General features: G+C 49.1%; 1 protein-coding gene across 3 annotated transcripts in view; it reads left to right on the top strand.

Moving 5' to 3' along the window:
* Positions 1–23306, top strand: part of CDC14A (cell division cycle 14A) — a 541681-nt gene that overhangs the window by 442913 nt on the left and 75462 nt on the right. For all 3 annotated transcript variants that reach the window (XM_086954444.1, XM_086954436.1, XM_086954453.1), the window contains one exon: positions 6461–6576. In XM_086954444.1, the coding sequence (XP_086810570.1) occupies positions 6461–6576 (116 nt within the window). The remainder of the gene's footprint in view (positions 1–6460; positions 6577–23306) is intronic.

The following is a 23306-nucleotide window of genomic DNA, read 5'->3' as shown; positions in this document are numbered from 1 at the left end:
ATCCGCACTTTTTGTAGCACTAGGCCTCGATGGCACATTCAAGCGGCTAGGCAGGTGGGATCTGTGACCAACATCGTCCAGGGCCCTCCATGGCACCATCGGTAGGCACGTAGCAGGCAGATCCAATGGCGGCAAAGATCCGCCCACAACACTACTTCTAACGGGATCGCCGGAGCCTTCTTCCCACGGCTGGGTGATAATTGCGTCCAGGCGCCGTGCAAGGTCCCCGGCCCCATCCAAACAGGTAAAGCGCAGGGAGCTCAGAGCAGCAATAAGGTCGCGAGCCGTAGGTTCCATGGTGCTTAGCCGGCATAAAATCACTCGCTCTCAGGGTATCTTCTACCTCGGCCAATGTCAGTGTCCCCCACCAAACCGCCCAGCCGAAAAGGTAGTGTAAAAGTCACCGGAGCAGGGGCCGGCGCCACCTCCAGCTGTTACGGTCGATCCGCCATTACACCTTGCCAATAAACAGTACACTCAGTTACAGGATGCCCCATAAGAAGCGCGGGCAGCGTCGACGTTATATGGCACAGAGTCTCAATAGCAGGGGCAGACCCACCAACTGTGCGCAGGAGCGCCGACCTCCATACCTTCGAGGTCTGAAAAGATGCACCGGTCTGCCCCAGGTCAGCCAGCGCCAGCAACGTTGCTCCCGTTTCAAAATGGCGGTCTCAGCTCGTCCAGTAGATCTACAAACAGCGCAGATAACAAAGGAACGGTCGTATCAGGCAAAGGATCAGACCTCCGGCGTGTGCGCCCGTGTCTGTGGTGGCGCCAAGTCCCCACGTCCGTCCGGGTTGGCGCAGTGTCTCTCCCGCAGCTAGGAGATATGGGCTTCGTGGCCCGCAAAGCCGCGACCTCCAGTGGCATCCGCAGCCGGCACCAACATCCGGCCTCTCGGCCAGCAGTCGGACGCCGCCACGGCGTCTAGCGAGAAAGGGTGGATGGATGGGTCACCAGTCACCTACGAGCGCCGGAGTTGCCGCCCGCCGATCCACACATCTTCCGACGTCCCGTGAGCACTGCCCGAGCCTGTGCGACCCGGGGAAGAGCAGGATATTGACAGGATAAATGCCGTGGCGAGCGGAGCTCGCGGACTAGGCGGCCATCTCGCTCCGCGCTCGGCCACGCCCCCCAGTATCACTCTTCTTGAGTACAGCTGTATATAGAATCATATTAACAGCCCGCTGGAAGGATGTTGATCCCCCTAATTTTCAGATTTGGTTGTCTAGGCTTTTAGGTATGTACAATCAAGAAAAGGCGATTTTTGCATGTAAAGGGATAAAGCTTAGAGCACGTGGTATCGAGATTTGGAAACCAATTGAAAATTGGAGTAATGATAATAGTGATTGTGGCTAAAAGTATGTAATCAAGATTATACTGCCTTAATTATCTGTTGTTTATTCTTTATGTATTAGCCTTAAAATCTCTCTTTCTTTGAAATGTGTATGATTTTTTTTTTTTATGATCCCTCGTTATAATACTGTTGTATTTTTTTCTTTTACTTGTTGTTGTTTTTTATCTAAATCTTTGTTCTCTCTCTCTTTATGTATCTGCAATTGTAAATCACCAAATAAAAATTAAACAAAAACAAAAAAAAAAACAAACAAAAAAAAAAAAGAAAATAGGTTACCATCCCAACTGGGAAGGTAGGTAACTTTTCAATAATTAGCGACCGGACTTCCTGCTGTGAATCATTGATACATATGGTACAGATTTTCATTTTCGAAGGGGAACCCACAAAATGTCCTTTCTAAATTGTGAAACGGTAACCATTGTAACCCCGTGTAGGAGTTGGTAAAGGTTTTCTGACTTCTAAACTGTGTTTTTCGTTGATAGGAAATCCCTGTTTTACAGTCACAAACAATCTGATTTTGCAAATGAGATATGTGTGGCCACAAAAAAGATTAGTACATCTAGCCCTTAGTCTGCAGTTCAAGGTCTCGAAAATGGTGGCAGATGCTGCTTCTGGCACATGTCTCCTCATGAGGCCACCATCATGCGCGGGCGCCCGTGCATGCGAAGTTCCCAATGAAGATGCGATGGAGACGGAGGGAAGACTGAGTGGTCTTCCACAGCATCTCCTGGTTCTCACAGGTGCAGCTCCAAGGTCACTGTCATCTCTCCTGCAAGCATCCGACATCGGTGGGCATTTGTCTCCGCGCCTCACGGTCACTCGTGAGTGGTATAGAATCTGTTCGCTCTGCTTGCAGGTACCTCTCATCCTCAATCCATTTGTTGGTTCCACCGGACACTTTCACCCTCTCCAGCAGCAGCAGCTTCCTGAAGTCTCCCATTGAGTTTGACAGCGGTTTCCAACACCACTTCGCACCTAGGCACCCAGCTTCCCTGGTGTAGGTTTCCTAGTTCCTGGGGTATCCACGGGTGGGGTGGCTCATCAACCTTCTGTTTTCCATGGGGTTTCTTCAGAGTCCACTGGGAAGGGTCCTTTTTCTTTAAAATTGCAACTGCGACGTACCAGTTTACATTTATTGAGAATGCAGTGGCGTTCCCAAACTGCACACAATGTTCGTAGGACTCTTAGATACTCACCTTGGGTGGTTCCCTGGGTCTCCAGCACTTCAACATCTTCTGGGTACCATCTTGACTCGAGTCGTGGTTCGTATACCACTATTTTGGTACATGGTTTGGTCTCCCCCTGGTGAACACTGTGTATTCTGTGCTACTTACCTGTTTCTATTGAAAAGTATTGTGTGCATTGTGTATATCTCCAGCTAGGATAAATCTGTATGTTAGTGAGTGTCTTATAATAAATACCTATTTTTATAAAATAAAAAAAAAAAAAAAAAAAAAAAAAAGGAATCCAGGCCGACACGCGATGGAAGGCATGCGGCTTAGCATTTGCGGTTGCTCCTGGTCACCTTTTCTACGAGCGGACTTAGACACTTTTCTGGAGCTTTTTATCGCTGGGTCTCTCGATGCTCCTCATGTAGCCGGATCCGGTGAGTGTACGCCGGCTTCAGATTTTCTCTAGTCCCGGTCAATTTCTGGAAGTTGGAGCGATAGAGCTTTTAGCGGGATGAACTTAGTTGGCTTGGCCGGCTCGCGGTTGAAGGCAGGTGGCCTGGCTGGCCGGGTGGAGTCGGTCCCTCTATGAAGCTTTTTTCAAAGTTGGTCCAAAGTTCTCCAAAGTTCTTGAACTTCTTCCTGAAGTTCCTCAAGGGGTCCCAAAGTGTCTCAAACTCACTCCTAGGGTCTGGAAGTTTCAAGATGGTCCTTGAAAGTGGAGTACTTCAGTTCCCACAATCCACTAATACAAAACCCTTACAAATCCACTGATAGTTCTCCAACGTGGAGATTTAGTTGGTGATGTTCCAAATGAGCTCTTTTAACCTGTAGCTTTCAGGGAGTCCACTCTTTAGTTCTTTTTCAGTAAGATAATCCACAGGGCTGTAGTTTCAGGTGGTGCACTCTTCAGACGTCAGGCCTTAGAAATCTTTGCACAGCAAAGCGTCTCAACAGGGCACTTCTTGTTTTAGTAAGTTTCAAGCAGCAGATCTGGAGGGCTTTGTCCCTCTCACATACTTATTCCAAGTTCTCTGGGTCATGCAGGAGGTTGGTCATGCAGGAGGTCACTTCCGACCAATGGGAGCAGGGTAACTCCTCAAAGTTATGACCACATCCTGTAGAGTGTGGCATTATTTTGTCCCAAAGTGCATCAAATCTTCCAAATCCATAATGGCTGACTTTCCAGCAAGGAGGTAAGAGCTGGCTAAACACACCCATAGGATGGCTAATTTACTTAGACTCTCCCCCCTGCATCTGCTCATGCCTTCCTTAATCCTACCATCTGCCTAAGGTGGGAATTTCAGAGCTGTAAATGACAATGGTCTCTGCTCTCCCCTTTGAAGAGCATAGCTTACGACTCCTCCCCCTGGCCTGGCATTCTTATGGAACAGCACACTGCCCTGCCAGCAGAGCTGGTTAACCCCAAGGGCTCTTTATCACCTCTTCAAGGCAGCCTGGCTAATCTACTGAACTCAGACCAATCAGGGCAGACCACTGGAAGGCTGAATTTGGACCTACAAACAAGAAAGTCTTAACGTATTGTATGTACACTTTAGGAGAAATTCAACTATATGATATTGTTGGATTTATTAATACCATTCTGGGAAGTCTTTGAATGGGATTTCTATCCATCTCCTATCAATAGTTATTAATCAATAACATTCTACCATGTTACCATATGTAATAGGGGATTTGCAATGGGGAAAAATGACTTGGGCCATTTTCCAGCACCAGGACTTACAAAAACATATTTTATAAGTACTTGCCTTATATCTACAGGAACCCCACCCCATGTGCAAATAGGGGAGACTTTAGGGGTTCTGAATCTGAATCTGTAGAAATATTGCAGATTCTCCCTCTACAGTGCTCCTAGCATTAAAGTCTAATTTGAGCAGCACTTTACCACAATGTAGGGAGTGACATTTCACTTTACCCAGGCATATAAAATCTTGTTTTATAAGGGTGTACCTTATAAATAACTGACCCCCAACCTCTGGGATACCCAGGGGAGACCCTGGGGGTCCCTAATATGCCAAACATTGTAGGTTATCCATTTTTAAGTGCCCCAAACACCAAAGTCGAGTTTGGGCACAAATTACTTTTTTAAAGCAGTCCTGGCACCCAGGGCTGTTTATAAACTGACCTCAGGCTTCACTTCAGCAGTGCACACATGCAAGTGCAGAAAAAAGGCTGCTGGCCTCTAAACTGCCATTCTCAAGGGTACTGGGGACTTCTAGGTAGTTTCAATCCCCCTGCCCTATTGTATAATAGGGGCCAATAGGGGAGGTCATGCCAATCACAAGGGTACCCCACCATACCATTGTGTACCCTAGTGTATGTAGGTGTTTTAACTGTATCATAATGTGTCTCTTTCAGCCTAGCACTGGGCCTGGTTAGGGAGAGCCCATGGTCAGTCAGAGTCAGTTCCCACCAGTACCATTCAGCACAAAGTTGGGGGTTGGCCAGGGCACAGGAGGACTTTGCAACAGGAGCACTTCCTTAGATGATGGCACTTAAGAGATAACCGACCAGAAGTTCTGTTTTAGCAAAATCCACTTGCTCCTATCTGTAAGGCAGTTTGGTGCTAAGAAGCGCTAATGTCGGTGCCAGACGGCCACCAAAACCACCTTCTCTTCTCTCCTTGTTTAAGAAGACCGAAGAGCTGATTTTCTAAATACTCTCTTCCTCACTCCTGATAAGGTGTACAGACCTGCAAACTCCCATCTGATTTCCCTATGTTTTTATTTTCAGTACATCTTGAGATATATATATAGATTTGTGTGTAAACTAGCAGCCCGCCACAGCGTTGCCTGGGGCAGAAGGGGGCTGGGGGCAGCATTTCAGGCTTGCGTGCACTCCTGCCCCGGCCCCCGCCCGCCACGACATTGTCTGTGTCCCGGACAATGTCGTGGCGGGCGGGGTCCGGGGCGGGAGTGCACGCAAGCCTGAAATGCTGCCCCCAGACCCTGAGCCTTACCGCAGTTGTTCCGGCCCAACCTCCCGCACCGGCTCCCTCCCGTCCTGTGTCGGAGAGCCTTACCTGAGCCGCCGCTCCTCCCCGAGCTCCTCACTTCACCGCCGCTCCTCCTCGCAAGCCTGAAATGCTGCCCCCAGACCCTGAGCGTTACCGCAGTTGTTCCGGTGCAAACCTCCCGCACCGGCTCCCTCCCTTCCCGTGTCCCAGTGCCTTACCTGAGCCGCCACTCCTCCCCGAGCTCCTTACTTCACCGCCGCTCCTCCTCGTCATCACGTACGTTGCGGCTAGCGCTACGTCGTGGCCTTCAGCGTCTCGGCCGGCGCTACTTTCAGGGCACTACTTTTTTTTTAAGTTATATTTTTAAATTTACGTTTTTTAAAAATTTTCTATAGCCTATGTCCATCTGCACACCCTGAGGATTACAACAATGTATTGGGTGTGTGGAATGGCGCTGTGGTTCCCGAATTTACCTTGCCAAAAGGTTTGTGTTCTCTCTTTATAATAGTAGTGTAGACTACCTGAGTGAACTTCGCTCCCCAGATTTGGGATGATCGTTTTCTTTAATACTTGACTAATAATTTCATCAAAGTCTCAATCAAGTTTTGTTTTGTTTTAATTGCTGTTATAATTTCCTTCCTACACATCGTTTGATGTGATATAGTTACATAGGACCTTGTTTATGTGTTTTAGGGGGAGAAAATGGTCGGTCTTGGACTGTGAATATAAAATGTAAGGTGGAATTGTATTTACTTCTATGTAAATGTATACATGATTGTAATGATTTACGTCTCAAATGTTTCATGAAAGCAAATTAAAACTTTGTAGTCCTTGGCCTTCAATTGTGATACATTTGATTTGTTGCTCAGCTAAATGTAGAAATGTAATGAACCTTTGGATGTCATTGGCGAACAGCACTATAGATTGATGTACGTCTCCTATAAATGTTCCTCATAGAATGATTGTGAAGATGATGGCGGGTTGGAGTCGAGGAATGGTATGACACAAGGAGACAAACTGCGTGCCTTAAAAGGCCGAAGGCAGCCAAGGTCTGCTACAACTGGGGCGCTTAGGTAATGCATCTGTTTTTATATTGTTTTTCTTCTCAGCAATATGTTATACAATTGCATGAACTTTTATTTTAACATTATGAAGATAATCCGATTTAGAGGACTTAGGTTTATTTGCAAGAGTGTAGCAGAATTGTTCTACTAGGTAAAATAAAATGAATGTATGTGTGTATATATATATATATATATATATATATATATATATATATATATATATATATATATATATATATATATGTATGTATATGTATATATATATGTATGTATGTGTATATATATATATATATATATATATGTATTGTATTTGCCTATCTGCCAGTCGTCATAATATATGAAGTTCGGAATTATCTACTTTTGTTATTTTCTTAATGTCTTTTGCAACATTTGCACTACCATATATTGAGATGCAGAAAATGGAACATATGCATGAACCACAAAGCATGTCTGTGGATTTTCTCAAATTCTCTTTTGTCACTTTTTACAATGCACTACTGTCTCCCTATTTATATGCAAATCAAAAGAGAACCAGTATGAAATCATACTAAAACAAAATTCTTCTTAAAACGTCTATTAATCTCTAATAATGTTTGGAACTTCAGTCTGCGTTTATCCATTCATACCTACTTTAACCCCTCCCCTGCTGATGACGGAACCGCTCCGTCATCAGCTACAGTTGGGCTGTGCTGATGACGGAGCGGTTCCGTCATGGCCCGGGCACCGTGCCTGCGCGGTGCTGATTTCGCGCCTGCGCGGCAGTTTTAATGAGCGGGGCGGGTCATGACGGAACCGCTCCGTCACCAGCACAGCTCAACCGCGGCTGGTGACGGAGCGCTTCTGTCACCAGCATGCGGCCGCCGCGCGGCCGCCCCGCCCCTTTAGCACTGCGGCGGAATAGCCGCCGCAGCGAAGGGGTTAAGTACGCTTATCTGTATCTTAACACAGTACAAAATCTAGCAATAAAAACACAGATAATATCCAGTTAGATTGAGATTAGACTATTATGTGTAAGTCCAAGAGACCTTTTTTACAAAATATTTTTTTTTTGTTTTATCCACCCCTGAAAACATTTATTTAAAATTATAGCAAAAAATCAGTTTTTGTATTTTATGATCATCCATTGGTGCTGTCTGATGAGGTCACTATTGCCCTGAAAAGTCTTTAAACTGCCATGCAGTCAAACAGGAAAGACATCAGCTGACTGCTGAGTAGTCGTGAGGTTATAACAGAAAATGATTGCTAATGATTTTAGTCATCAATAAGTCTACAATGGTTCTGTCACGGAACTGTTCGTGAACACTAGTTCTGATACAACGGTTTTATCCCCAGTGCACGCATATAGACAAGTCTCTTACAGGTGAACATTTTCAGTGAGTTCAGTACGGTTGGCAAGTAGCTTAAAACCATTAAAGACCTGTAGATTGACAGCTTTGAAACCTCTATTAATGTAGAAAAGAGTTGACCACATTTTTATTTGGAATATCTTTGTTCCCCAGCATTTTCAACTAGCTTAGACAGTCATTGGGTGTGTTGTCTCGCATATCGACATAGTATCAATTTCTTTTCAAATTTGACCACTGCAGCAGGGGTGAAATCGACTCTGAATTTTTTTGAAAAGTGCTCTGATATGCCAATCTATTTTTAGTAAATGTAACAATCTGGTTCCTATTAAAAGTAAAGGTCTGGAAAAGTAATTATGTCGTTACATTGAATAACTCGGTTCACACAATGCTTAGCCTGAGCCTGCCACATGTGACCTATATTTAAGTTTACTCAAAGGGAGGTCCAAGTGGGGCTGAATTTATAAGTGAGGGGGCTCGGAACTACCCAACAGCCATCGAGCCATCAGCTATTGTAATATATTTTCAAGATTTCTTTCTTTGAAAAACTAAAGATGAGTAAACCTAAAACAGATTTTTTTCCTAACCTCAATGCAATGCAGGAATTGAGCCTGAATTAGACCATCCTAGTTAGAATTCATAATCTGAGGAATCCTTTTCGCCTTGGAGACCTAATGGTTCCAAGTGTAATCAGGAACTGTGAGCCTATCTCATTTTTCAAGAATCTGAGCCACTTGTATATCAACAATCTTTCTCTCCTTTCCAAATAAAAGTAGAGCTTAGTGCAGTTGTGTTTAAGTATATATGAAAGTGGCATTAAAAAGGTAAAATGTTAGAATCTTAATGAAAGTTATGCGCCTAGTCACCCACAGTAGATGTTTATCCCATTTATTTACATTTGTCTGCTCATTCCCTGGAGTTGCTCGAAGTGGCTTATAAAGTAGTGTTGCCCCTGAGATGTCCCCACTGCAATGCACAAGTTTACTGTTTGCTCAACATCCTGAACAATAAGTGGTAGGCAGATCTGAAACAATCATAATGTTATCAGAGGGTAAAACGTGAAAGCGATTTTCCATCACTACAAATACGGTTGACCAGAGCAATTATACAAATAAAACAAGCATTTGCAATGCAATAAGTCTCACATTAATATGCGTGTAAGCTATTGGCAATGCAATAGCTTAAAAACTATTGCATTGCCAATATATATATATTTTTTTACTAGCGCCCATGCAGCGCTTTCACATTCATAGAGGCCACACACCTTTCTTTAACCAAACCGCGTTTAAAGAAAGGGGCGTGCCCGACATTAAAGTGAAACTGCGGCATGGGCGCTTTTACCAAAGAAAGCATCTGTTAGTCTAGTTGACAAACAGATTGTTTTATTGGGCTAAATGCGGACCGCACTGCTAAAATAAATAAATAAAAAAGGTGGGCGCTATAGTTAAAGCGTACCGCCATTAGTAACAATCAAAATAAAAGCGGGCCCCATGCTGCGAGATAGTCGTGGAATAGGGGAAGAGCATTAAATAAAATGGTGATCACTGACTTACAAAGCAGATCATGTAACAACACCATTAAAATATCCAGTCGTTATGGGTGGTAACAAATACAGACAAGGCGTTACCAAGGAGAGACTGACCAGCCTAATAACGACTCGAAAGCTAGCGTTTACGAAGGACAATTACACAATTCAGTTAAAAATATGGGCGGACAGTGGGTGGGGCTTTAAAGCCATACATCACTACTGCCCAGGCTCGACCTAATAAAGGGCCATGTGTATAAATTGAACAAAGATCCATAAAATATGTGGGGTGCCTTCAGTGCTTCAATTAGGGCCGACGGACAATTGTGAATGGCAGCCCCTGATCATTTATGGTGTTATCAGATTAAGGGTTAATGTGCTCTTTGCAGGTAGGGCTGAATAAATCCATGTTGTTTATCGGAGTCTACAGGGAACGCATCCGGTTTCAGATGAATCCTTACTATCTATATTTGAAAAAGAAATAGGATAGTATTATGATCAAATAGAAATGTTAATCTTTATTCACGTTTTTAAAGACGGAAGTATTTTTTTGTATGCCAGCAACAGTATTTTCTGAAATACTGTTTGGAATAATTAGCAATAACTGTGACAGTATTTTTTTAACTGCTTATTGTAGTGTCTTAGCGTGGACACATTCTAGTGTTTCTATGTAATGTAATACACTCTACACCCACCACAGACGTCATGGTGTCGCATGACGCTGCCAATAAAAGAGGCTGAGCGCACGTGCTCAGGACCTTTTCCTACCACTCATTCCTGGTGTCCGTGTCATCCTTGCTGCGCCTACCATGAGGGCCCAGGGCCCATACTTTCAAACATTACAATGGCGACGAGGTCGGTAGTGCAACCCACGCGTGCCACTACCAAACACTGAGGAAAGGGGGAGAGGTGCCTGCCTGAAGGGCACCCCCTGCAGCAAGGCACAGCGAGCCGAGAAGCCGGTGCACGTCGGAGCCCAGCAGCCACCAAGAGGCGAACAGCTAGCCGACTGAAGCCACCCGCAACAGCCGCCACCAACATGTGCCTCGAGGAATGAGCGGACCGCCCAGAGCCCACCTGAGACGGCCGCAAAGCAAGAACCCCACTAGAGTGGTGCACGGGCCGGGCGGAGTCCACCCGCCACGCAGCATCTGGCCTGCCGGCCGAAGGTGAGCCCCTGGGGGCGAAGGCCCAACAGTAACTGTGCCAGCAATAAGCAGGACCAGCGGAGCCTACCCGCGGCCTGCCCGAGTCATCCCTTGCCCCCGCCGCGTGTGTAAAGGAAGCGGCGGGGCCCAGAGTAAGCCACGGCGCGAAGGGAAGGCGGCCGGACCCAAAACCCAACTACACCAACGAGGGGGAGGGAGCGGAGTAGCTAACCGCCTCCCGACCCCCCTCGCGACGTGGTCCAGGCCAGCGGAGCCCACCCGCGACCGGCCGGCGGCACCTCCACCGAGGGAAGACACAGCAGCGCCAGCGGAGCCCACCCGCGGCCCGCCGGTAGCGCCTAGCGGGGGACAGTGACTGCAGAGCCAGCGGAGCCCACCCGTGACCTGCGAGAAGCAAGGCAGGTCTCCGCCGCGCAGCGTGTGCCTGTAGAAGCGGCAGCGGCGGGAGACCGGCGAAAGTGAGGCCAGCGGAACAGTCCAGTCAACAGACAGAGCCGGCGGAGCCCAACCGCGGCCTGCCTCTAGCGCACCCCGCCAGGGAAGAGTGACCGGAGAGACCCGCTCCCCCACCGGAGAAAGCAACTTCTCCCCCGCGCGAGCACTGCCGAGGCGGCTGCGGACGGGGGGAGAGAGAGAAAGAGCGCGAGGGAGAAGCAAACAACTGCAGGCGGCCAGCGCCGCCAAGATCAGAAGGCGCCCCTCCCCCCTCCTCGTGTGCTCCGTGTGAGGAGCAGAGTGCAGGGAAGTGGGGGTGAAGTGACCGTCTGCACGCGGCCAGCCCCGCCGTCAGAAAGAGGTGCCCCCTCCCTGTGTGCTCCGGGTGAGGAGCAGAGTGCCAGCAGCGCGATCAACACCGCCAAAGAGTCACCAGCACCACCGGGACACTAAAACAAGAGGAACCACCAGTGCATCCACAAAGACAGCCAAATTAGCCCCCAGCATCAATGCCTGCACAACACGGAAAAGGGAAATTAAATGTGCTTCTGCAATGCCTGCCTGACTTCAGCACATTTACAATGCAGTACAATTCTTAAACACCTAAAGCAAGGAAAGGTTACTCACCCTTACACAGCAGCAGATCCAACCCCCTGTGCACTGAGGCAGTAGAGTGCACACCAGGGAAAGACAAGACAGGCTAACAGATCCAGCAACACTGCCACCCTGTGGCCAAGAGCATTAGTGCACCAACATCCACCAGCACGGAAACAAGCATTGAACAACGCAAGAGAAGTAAGCACCATCCAGAGTCAACTGACGGAGTAGCGCCCTAAAGGAAGCATCTTGACGCCTGAATCCAGAAAGCGCGCTCCGCGCAGAAGACACCCACATGCACCAGCAAGGAGTCGGCAGACGCCACTTCCAGAGTGAAGTGGGAAGAGGCACCAACGCCTCACCAAGCATCCAAGCAAGGACAAAACGTCTGGAGAAAACGACTGCCAAGCACTGGAGGAACGATCAGGGAATAAGACTGCCGAGATCAGAAGACGGAGAGAGCAGTGACTTCTAGTGGCCACAGGAGATCACCGCAGCATCAACTACTCCCGCCAACGGTCCAAAGCAGCAAACTTCTGACGCCATCCAAAGCAGCAAGTACCCGACGGTCCAAAGCAGCAAAGTACTGGACGTCAGCCAAAGCAGCAAGAAAACGACGCCAGCCAAAGCTGCAAGTACCGACGACACGCAACAAGTGTCCGAGAGCCTTGAAAAGAACGGGCGCAGATAACGCGCCACGTGGCAAGGCACAGCCCCCACGAGATGGAAGAAGGGCACAGGTAACGCCACAGTGCAGAACAGTTACCGAAGAAGACCACTAAGCGTGGCACCCCCAGAAGCCGATCCACAGAAAGATCGCATACCAAGTATGACCCGCGATGGGTTCTCTAAACCTACATCAGAAAGTCCGATGGACGACCGAAGAAACCTGCCAAAACATCAGCAGGAGCGGACCGCCAAATGGTCCAGGACGTTCGACCTAGTCAAGGTCTCCAAACACCATCCCACGAACGTCACCTACAAGAATCTAGAGAAGAGGGTTCGCGACGCCAACTCAGGAAGCTGAGGAAGAAGGAGGAAGTGTTCCAGTCGGGGACAAACCAGGATCACACATGCAGCGGGCGCGCCCTGCATGGAGGAGCCAGGTCAGGAGAGAAGATGCAAGATCGGACCGAGTGATGTCGCGAAACAGGAAGGGAGAAATGGAGAGATCCGTGTGGCACGTCTGCCACCGTGAAAAGAAAGGAAGAAGAGGAGAGATCTGGGTGGCACGTCTGCCACTGTGAAAAGAAAGGAAGAAGAGGAGAGATCCGTGTGGCACGCCTGCCATTGTGAAAAGAAAGGAAGAGGTGAGAGCTGTGTGGCTCGTCTGCCACTGCGAAAAGAAAGGAAGAAGAGGAGAGATCTGTGTGGCACGTCTGCCACTGCGAAAAGAAAGGAAGAAGAGGAGAGATCCGTGTGGCACGTCTGCCACTGCGAAAAGAAAGGAAGTAGATGTGTGGCATGTCTGCCACTGTGAAAAGAAAGGATAAAAAGGAGAGACAGGTGGCAACCCTGCCACTGTTAGAGCGCAAGGAAGAATATCCACGTGGCCGTTGCCACAGTTAAGAATGGAAGGAAGTTATCCCAAGTGGCCGTTGCCACAGTTGAAGAGCAGATAAGAAGTACATCCACGTGGCCGTTGCCACAGTTAGGAGTGAAGAAGATGTCAGTGCAAAATAGGTCCCCACTGTTAGTCCGAGGCCGAACTGGTACGTAACCATCCATTTCACGGCGAGCTGAAAGAACTCCAACCGCACCCGTTACCACGGAAGCCAACAACACAAGGACTGTGAGGTAAAAGGGGCTACCCAGTCGTTTACAGACTGTTTCCATCTAGCACCACCAACCTGTGCTAAAGCGGACAAAAGTTCCCCGTAACAGACTGAACTCCATCTGCCCATTCCCAAGCTGCGGCGGATAGAAAATAGTGGTGGAACTGAACACTTCACTGCATCCTGAGATAAGTTAATTCCCCAGATGTGAATCATTAAGTGTGGTCTTTTCATTGATTAAAAAGGGGAGTGATGTAGTGTCTTAGCGTGGACACGTTCTAGTGTTTCTATGTAATGTAATACACTCTACACCCACCCACCACAGACGTCATGGTGTCACATGACGCTGCCAATAAAAGAGGCTGAGCGCACGTGCTCAGGACCTTTTCCTACCACTCATTCCTGGTGTCCGTGTCATCCTTGCTGCGCCTACCATGAGGGCCCAGGGCCCATACTTTCAAACATTACACTTATAAAATTAGATTTGAAGTGTCAATGAAGTTTTGCTAACATGGTGTTTGAGCCATTTGTTTCACCTCTGGGCACCTTTTCTGGTCTCTTTAGGCCATGTGAACTTGGACACTGTATTGTGCTCGATTTCCTTTTCTTATAAGATCTCCTTTCTAAGCACAATGTTCCCTGCACTGGTTTCCCCATCTCTTGTGGGTCTAAGCTAATGGCAACTGTCTTCATTCTTTTACTATTCCAAGATGTGCCTCTTTAGTTCTGTATGCACATCACCTTTTCAGAAAATGTCCCCAAAATGTGGTTATTGTTATTTTCATCTTGTTTTTTTGTGTGTAATACTACCATTTTTTTATGCCCTATAAAGAATTGCTTTAGTCTAATTGGATTACTGATATAATAGCCTTTGCGCTGTCCTCCTAAAGAAATGTCTCACTAAACCATAAAGAGATCTGGATGTTGCTGCTCGACTCCAAATCATTGGCTCCCTAACTAGGAGATATTCCAATTTATTACACTATGCTTAATCCGCAGTTGACGCAATTCTGACGCTCCATCATACCTATCAGCCTCCAAGGCCCTTGCACCCAACCTCCCCAAATGTATTATACTATTTGTTCAACAAGGATTCGATGGAAGAACCTTTCATGTCAAGTCCGGCCCTCTGGAGCTTTTTACCTCTCTCCTTAGGACTTGATGTGAATTTCATAAGGTTCAGAAAATAATTGAAAACCCATGTATTTGTACTCAGCCACCAGACAGTCAAATCTGACTTGAACGTCAGTAAATAAACTCAACTCCATTAATCTTGTCCAGGCACATTCCCAATGTTGGTGGCTTCTCCTTCTGTCATTTCACTGGACATTATTTTTTTGCCACCATACCATTATTCTAAATTATTACGTATATCTTCTCCACATTACTTATAGAAGTAGAGCCAAATAGATTTTTATTTGAAAAATGAAGCGCAGGCAAATCCTCCTCCTCATATTGCTGTCACTATTTTCCCGTAAAACATTGGAGGCCGTAACACCTGTATAGAAGCCAGTCTCTAATGTATTGATTACAGGCGACTTGTGACATACATCTCTAAACACCTGTCCTAATGAAATGACGAAGCTGTTCAACTGTAATAAGTCGTTGCAGTTCAGTTCTGACATCACAGTGCTCGATCCCTGAGTCAGCAGCCAAGTAAAAAGGCAAGTCAGGGAGAATAATTGCAGCTGAAGTTTAAACACTACGCTTTTCGTTCATATGTTTTGTTTTTCTAAAACAAACCGTGATGGACGGAGCAGATCTACATATGGTAGTATTTATATTTTGCACACTAAAGAACATTACAAGAAAAATGGAATGTGTGCTTATTTTTAATGCACATTTTGAACCTCATTTTTTGATCCAACTTGAGTTAAACAAATTCGAACATCTTTCTATAAAAAGTTAAAAACAGCGTTTTGACTTACTTATTTTTGCACTTGATTCTGATTTTATTTTTCATGTCCGCACTATGTCCGTCTCATGAAAGCACAACACATCAAGTATTTAGGGGGTTTGAAGGAAGGGTGCTGTTTTGACTTTGGCTCGCAGCCGTGATTTCTTGCTGTAACTTGCAACGTGTGGATTCTTTTTAACGAGGAGCCAAGCGGGACTTCACTCTAGTTCATGGTGTCTCCTGACTCTTGACTTGTGTTTTTGCCGATTTGGGGCCAACACCTGCAGCAACATACTACCTTCCAGTGGAGTGGGACTGCGAGGACCAGCAGTCTGTGCGCATTTTCATCCAGCGCACCTGGGTCCTCTTCCCGCCCTCTTGCCTCCTATATAACATTGGACACTCCCGCAGGACGACGACCGGGGCAAAGGGCGGGCCGTCCGAGGACGGTAGAGGCCGGGCCGGGCCCCGTCTGTTTAAAGTTTGGGTAGGCATTGTGTCTTATAGTTAGAGGTATATTCTGTTATTGTTTATCCCCGGTATCTTGGTTCTCCGCTCCAGGAAAGGGGAGAAAGGTGACACTTATGACTGCTGACGGGGCAGTCACTGGCACGATGGACCAATTTTTAACGCGTGCAACGGCAATCCTAGAAAAAGAAATAGCCCTGACAGAAAAAAGACTTTCCCTAGATTTAGTGACAGGTAACGTTCGTCTGTAGGCGCCATAGGGGCTGTTGCCTCTCCTGATCCAGATTTACCTGATTTAACAGCTGCCCAACGTGCTGGATCTGGTTCTATACTGGTAGAGCCAGATACAGTAGATATAGTAGAGGATACCATTAATTCCACCACGATCAGTGGACTCTCTAGGTCCCCTTCTTTACATAGTAGCTCCCTACCTCCCCCTCCAATACTTAGTCCTCTTGTAAAAACCCCAAATTTGGTTCTAAAAGATAATAATAAATCTAGGCTCAAAACAAACAATAATAATGGTAAAAGGAAAAGTGGGGGTGGACCTCAGAAGGGGAACATGGCCAAAATCCTTAAAACAATTTGCCCAGTACCTGTACTGAGCACCCAGTACGATAGTCCACCTACAGGGCCTCCCATACACTTCAATCCCATCCGAGATTCTAGTGAAATGAGCTTCTCGGTAAAATGGAAATCCTATTGAAATCTTTAATGCTGCCCCTAATAGAACGAACTAAAATGATTAATTATCCAGTATTTGGGTGTCTTTCATAGATTCACATGCCTGAATCATTCCCCGTCGCCGAGACGGGAGCCTCCGGTACATAAAAAAGTAATGCCCTAAGGACATACATAGAGAACATAGGCCGAAGGGCCTCCCCTTAGGGGCCTTTCCACCTCCTTATGTAAAAAGGACCGAACTCTCATCGTTAGCCAATCAGCTCCGACCTCCCTCTAGAACCTTCCCGGGAGGAGCCTCAGTCCCTCAGATTTTCTACCGCACGTTGTGCTAGGGAGTCTCCAACCTGAGCTCCTCAGGTTTTTTGCTTCAAAGTCTCCACACTTCTCTGGAAGTCCCTTTTTTCAAAGGAGTAAATATCTTCGACTGCCTTATTCCATGTCGGAATCGAATAAAAAGGCTTCATCCATGGCGGACTCGCAAAAGAAAGCCCTTCTCAGGGCCTGTTCCTCCTGCGGCAAGAAGCGGATCCACGCGGAGGATAAGCACGATCTGTGCTTGTATTGCCTGTACCCTGACCACGTCTCTGACAAGTGTAGGGTGTGTAGAGCCTTCCCAAAAAAGACTGTGAAGGAAAGAGAGGCTCGCCTTCTCGAATGGCTCGACAGGCTTAAGGACCGAGACACTCTGGAATCCTCAGAGAGTAGTGTCTCCGCGTCCTCCAAAGTCTCCAGGAAGAGACCCAGGGTGCAGTCCCCTGGAGAGACAGACACCCCTCCTAAGAAGGCACACAGGAAACCTTCGGAGGCACGTTCCACTACTTCGTCCGTGTCTGTTCGAGACGACCAAAGGTTCAAGAGGCCCGCTACGTCTACTAAGCGGACCACCTCGGTCTCGACCACCGTGTCGACTACTACGGCCTCATCGCCCTCCGCGGCGGCCACAACGACCACTACCGCGTCCTCAGGCGCGCCTGTCTCCTCTACCATTCCTTTGAAGTCTTCGTCTAAAACGAAAACAGGGCCGTCGACGGTGTCCCCGCTGTCTGCGTCATCGTCACCTAAACAGTCAAAGTCAAGTTCGAAAGGTCCGCCTTCACCGAAGAAATCGCAGGCAGAAGGCTCTAACACGAGGAAGTCGACGGTGGAATTGTCACCGAAAACGCCTGTCCCCACGACAGTGTCGAAATCGTTGACGTCGTCAACCCACACCAAGGCCTCGTCGGCGGCTGGCGCGCCATCCACCGGCACGTCGTCGGAAGGGACTCCGGCGCCATCATGGAAGGAGTCCAGGCTGGTCGAGGTCTCCATCCACTCGATCCCGCCTTCCTCGGTTCCCTCTACAACGAAGGGAGTACCTGCCGCGCAGGGCAAATCCGGGGCGCAGATCACCCCGGAATCAACGTCTCCCAGCAGGGTGGAGGCATTCCCCCCGCAGGTAATTCTACAAAGTGATGATTCCGAGGAGGAAAACCAGCCCAATCCGGCCACCTCTTTCTCGGACCTTCACGAGGACCGTGAGGAAGTCACATATCAGGAACATTCCGTACACACAAGTGTCCGCACGGACAACACCCCGATGATCTGCTTGCCCGTGTCTCTGGTAAACGACTTGCGCTGCCTTGTGCAGGACTATAAGCAACGGTTCCCGGATGCCGACAGCGGAGCCCAAGTACCGGTCACCCAGGCGCCACCGTCTGCCTCGCGTCCTTCCGCTCTCCAGGGCCGGCCTCGGAACCAACCCCAGCCTCGTGCTCGACCCCAACCTCAGGTAGAAGAATCCTCTGAGGACGAGGAAGAGGAGGTGGACTTAGAGGAAGGTGAGGTACAAGACGTCGACTCTGACCAGAACGACGATGAGGCCGATGCTGCGTCATCGCAGCATTCGTCATCCCCGGCTTCCCCGCAACCGCGCCAAACAGAAGCGACAGAAGTTGGGGGTTTCCACAAACTAGTGGACAGGGCGGCTAAGAGGTTTCACATGGCGGTGGAATCCACGGAAACGGAATGCTTCCTCCATGACTTCAAGGAGCACAGCCAGAAATCGGCCAAGTCTATTCCAGTTATAGACTTTCTGTGGGAACAAGGCAAGAAGTTAATGCTAACACCTGCCTCGGTGCCTGCGGTGGTTCCGCGCCTGGACAAGAAATATAAGGCCCCGCTTACGGCGCCAGCTTGCCTTAACGGCCACCCAAAACCGGATTCGGTGGTGACTCAAGCGGCCCAAAAACAATCCCGCAACCCATCCTCGCCACTGTCCGCCCCGCCGGACAAGGAAGGCAGAAAACTGGACACCATAGGCAAACGGTTCTCTACCACGTCCGCCATGACCATCAAGGTGGCGAATTCCATCGCCCTGCTGGGGCGCTACAACCGCCAACTATGGGAAGACATTGCCCCCTACCTGCAAGAACTGCCTGACACGGCCCAGAACGAGGTTAAAGCTCTCCTGGCGGAAGAACAAAACTCTGCAGCGGAGATCATCGACTGCGCCATCGACCCAGCCATGACTGGATTCCGTCAGTTGGCCGGGGCTGCCATACTCCGCCGCCAAGGCTGGCTCAAGGCCACGTCTTTCCGACAGGAAGTCCAATCGAAGGTGCTGGACATGCCGTTCGATGGTCAGTATCTTTTTGGGGAAAAGATCGACGAAGCACTACAGGCCATTAAGAAGGATACCGACACCGCAAGGGCGCTGGGCTCCCTACAGTCCCGGAACCAGTCGTTTCGGGGTGGCCGCTCCAGGGGTCAATACTCCTACAGAGGTTCCTACCAAAACAGGTCCTCCTACTCATACAGCAACAGGAATCAGTCCCAGCACAAGCAGCAGAACCGACAGTCGTCCTATGGGAGGTCCTCCTTCAGAGGCAAATCCGCCAAGAAGGGCACTGACGGCCGCCAGTGACCATTTACTCCAGCCAGTCCCACCACCGTCTCAATCCTTTCAAATTGGAGGAAAACTGACCCACTTCCTCCCCAATTGGCGAAAAATCACTACGGATCGGTGGGTACTACAGATAATACAATTTGGACATTCCCTCGAATTCACCAACACCCCTCCCAATACACCTCCCCTGAAGCGTGCTCACAAACACCTGCACCTACTTCTCAAGGAAGTCACCGCCATGTTAAAAAAAGGGGCCATCGAAAGGGTCCCAGCGTCCCAGAAGGGGACGGGATTTTACTCCCACTTCTTCCTGGTAAAACAAAAGGGAGACAAGTGGAGACCCATCTTGGACCTCCGGGCGCTCAACGCCTTCCTTCGGAGTCAATCCTTCCGGATGGTGACGATCCAGGAGATCCTGGGAGCACTGGAAAGGGGAGATTCCATGACCTCCCTGGACTTACAGGACGCCTACTACCACATCCCCATCCTCAAAAGACACAGGAGGTTCCTACGGTTCGAGGTAGCAGGCAGACATTATCAGTTCAAAGTCCTGCCATTCGGCCTCAAGTCCGCACCGCGTATTTTCACGAAGTGCCTGGCACCAGTGGCAGCCTTCCTGCGGCAAAGAGGTCACCAGGTATTCCCCTACCTGGACGACTGGCTGGTAAAGGCACCCTCTCCAAGGGGCGCAGCCGCTTCCTCCAACGCCTGCACCGCGCTTTTTCAGCAGCTGGGTCTGACGATCAACCTCAAAAAATCCTGCACTACTCCATCAACGAGGATTACTTTCCTAGGGGCTACCTTGGACACGGAGTGCGCAAAGGCCTTCCCCTCGAAGGAGAGGACGGACTAGAGGAGAGGACGTGGCCAGAGATACTGTCTCTGGCCACGGCAGTGGCCGCGAAGTCTCGCATCAAAGTCAGGACATTCACCTCCCTGCTCGGAATGTTGTCCTCCTGCATTCTCCTCATACCACACTGCAGGCTCCGCATGCGTCCCTTGCAAGAAGCTCTAGCGAGGCAATGGACACAGAGTTCCGGCTCGTTCGAGGACACTATCAAGATCACACCGGCCATCTCAAAGGCCCTTCTGTGGTGGAGGGTGCGGAAGCACCTGACGGCTGGCTTGCCGTTCCTCCTTCCGCCGGCCCCTCTGGTTATCACGACGGATGCCTCCCTGGAAGGCTGGGGCGCTGTTCTATTAGACCTTCGAGTCAGCGGCAAATGGGAGGTCCAAGAGTAACTACTGCATATCAACCTCTTGGAGCTGAGGGCAGTGTCTCTGGCTCTGCAAGCGTTCTTGCCACGAATCAGGAATTCCCCAGTGCTCGTCAAAACAGACAACACCACGACGATGCACTACCTGAACAAACAAGGGGGAACGCGATCTTTCTCTCTCACGAGAATCGCAGAAAATCTGGAACTGGCTGGTGTTGCACGGAATATCACTCAAGGCGGAATACGTTCCCGGAAAAGACAATACCATAGCGGACGCCCTCAGCAGGCAGAGCTCTCTCTCCCACGAATGGGAGCTGAACGACGACACTCTGGCCCACATCTTCTCGCAATGGGGAGCCCCGAAGATCGACCTCTTCGCAACGGCGGGGAACGCCAAATGCCCAAGCTACGCAAGCTGGCATCCCCAACAGGGGTCGTTGGGAAATGCTTTTTCCATCGGCTGGTTCAGCGTGTTTGCGTACGCTTTTCCTCCGTTCCCGATGATACCGAGGCTCCTCCGGAAAATGAAGACAGGGCCGTGCACCATAATCCTGATTGCTCCGTTTTGGCCGAGACAACACTGGTTCTCGGATCTGCTTCGCCTCTCCATCAGGCCCCCGATTCACCTGCGACAACACCCGAACCTCTTAACGATGTCCGGCGGCCAGGTACCCCACCTGAACCTCCGCTCGCTCAAATTATCGGCCTGGCTCCTGAGCACAGAGAGTTCGGAGACCTAGAGATCCCGCAGGACTGCAGGGACGTTCTGGCCAAGGCAAGGGCGGGCAGTACGAATAAGACCTACTCGCTCAAGTGGAAAAGGTTCTGCATGTGGTGTTCGGACCAGGGTTTACAACCGCTGCGGATTACCCCGGTACAGCTGCTGCCGTACCTCCTCCACCTGGCACAATCGGGACTGGCTCACGCTTCCATTAAGGTTCATTTGGCAGCGATCTCTAGATTCACCAGAACCTCATCAGGGCCTTCACTGTGGTCGAGTCGGCTGATAAAACAATTTCTAAAGGGACTCTACAGATCCTTTCCGAGGCCTCGGAAAGTCCCTCCAACCTGGCAGTTGAACTTGGTGCTCAACCAACTCATGAAGCATCCGTTTGAGCCCATCCACCGAGCCTCTATCAAATATCTGTCCTGGAAAACGGCGCTCTTGCTCGCCCTGACGTCAGCCAGGAGAGTCAGCGAACTTCAAGCACTGTCCATTCAGGAACCGTATCTCCAATTCAGACACGACAGAGTGGTGCTCAGGCCCAACCCAAAATTTATACCGAAAGTGCCTTCAGACTTTCACCTGAACGAACCAATTGTCCTCAAGTCCTTCTTTGCGAACCCTTCCACTGCAGCAGAAAGGGCGCTGCATTCACTGGACCTCAAACGATGTCTCAAATTCTACTTGGACAGAACCAAAGATCTAAGAAAGTCTTCTCAACTGTCTGTAGCCTACAGCAACCCACGGGTGGGTTTGCCCCTTACAAAACAGAGCATCTCCCGCTGGATTTCGTCAGCGATTGCGTTTTGCCATGATCAAGCCGGACGGCCTTTAACGGATCGGGTGGCTGCCCACTCCACCAGAGCGATGTCCGCATCGGCGGCGCTCTTGGCGGGAGTGACAGTCTTAGACATTTGCCGAGCGGCGACCTGGAAGTCCCCGCACACCTTCTCCAGGCATTACTGCTTGGACATCGAACTGCAGAAGGATGCTGCAGTGGGACAAGCGGTGCTACGCCATCTATTCCAATGAGGTGAGCCTTACTTCGTCCCGCCATCCAGGTATGCACATTCTTCATGGTTTTCTACTGTATTCATGACTGTATAATGCCATGGTTTCTCTCATATTGTCTGACATTCCTGCAGAACTGCTGGATGTAAGAATGTGCTTTACCACTATGCATGTATAACTGCTGGCTACTCTGATTCAGGCATGTGAATCTATGAAAGACACCCAAATACTGGATAAGAAATGCGTTACTTACCTGTAACAGCAGTTATCCAGTATTGGTGTCTTTCATAGATTCACATGCAACCCTCCCGCCTCCCCGGTAAGGACTCACGTACCTCTATGTCTACATTGCGACACCCTAGCTGGGTGCGTACGAAAATCTGAGGGACTGAGGCTCCTCCCGGGAAGGTTCTAGAGGGAGGTCGGAGCTGATTGGCTAACGATGAGAGTTCGGTCCTTTTTACATAAGGACGTGGAAAGGCCCCTAAGGGGAGGCCCTTCGGCCTATGTTCTCTATGTATGTCCTTAGGACATTACTTTTTTATGTACCGGAGGCTCCCGTCTCGGTGATGGGGAATGATTCAGGCATGTGAATCTATGAAAGACACCAATACTGGATAACTGCTGTTACAGGTAAGTAACGCATTTCCTACAAATTAGACCAGTTGGAAAATATGGTGAAAGCCAACTCTAGTACTCTGGATAAGTTAGTGGCAGTTAGGGAGCCAAATAGGGTACCGTTGATCGCCAGTCAGACCCAGAGGTCTCGCAATGATGCACAAGCAGTCCTACCTGTCCCAGTTGATAAATCTGGAAGTATAATCCCAGCTGCCGCTGTGTCCCAGCCTTGCAGTGATTCAGCTGCTGGGCCCCAAGCGGCAGCTTAGGTTAAATCTACGAAGTCAGATGACGCACATAAAGAAAAGGTGCAAGCGGATAACAACATGAAGGGAAGATTATTAACACCGGACCTGCCCCCAGAAGCTAACCCCTAAGTGGTCATTCTAGCG

This window comes from Lissotriton vulgaris, chromosome 1_1 (genome assembly GCF_964263255.1).
Source record: "Lissotriton vulgaris chromosome 1_1, aLisVul1.2, whole genome shotgun sequence".
Lineage (NCBI taxonomy): Eukaryota > Metazoa > Chordata > Amphibia > Caudata > Salamandridae > Lissotriton > Lissotriton vulgaris.
The sequence above is the reverse complement of the archived record's forward strand: the minus strand, read 5'-3'. Positions and strand labels throughout refer to the sequence as shown.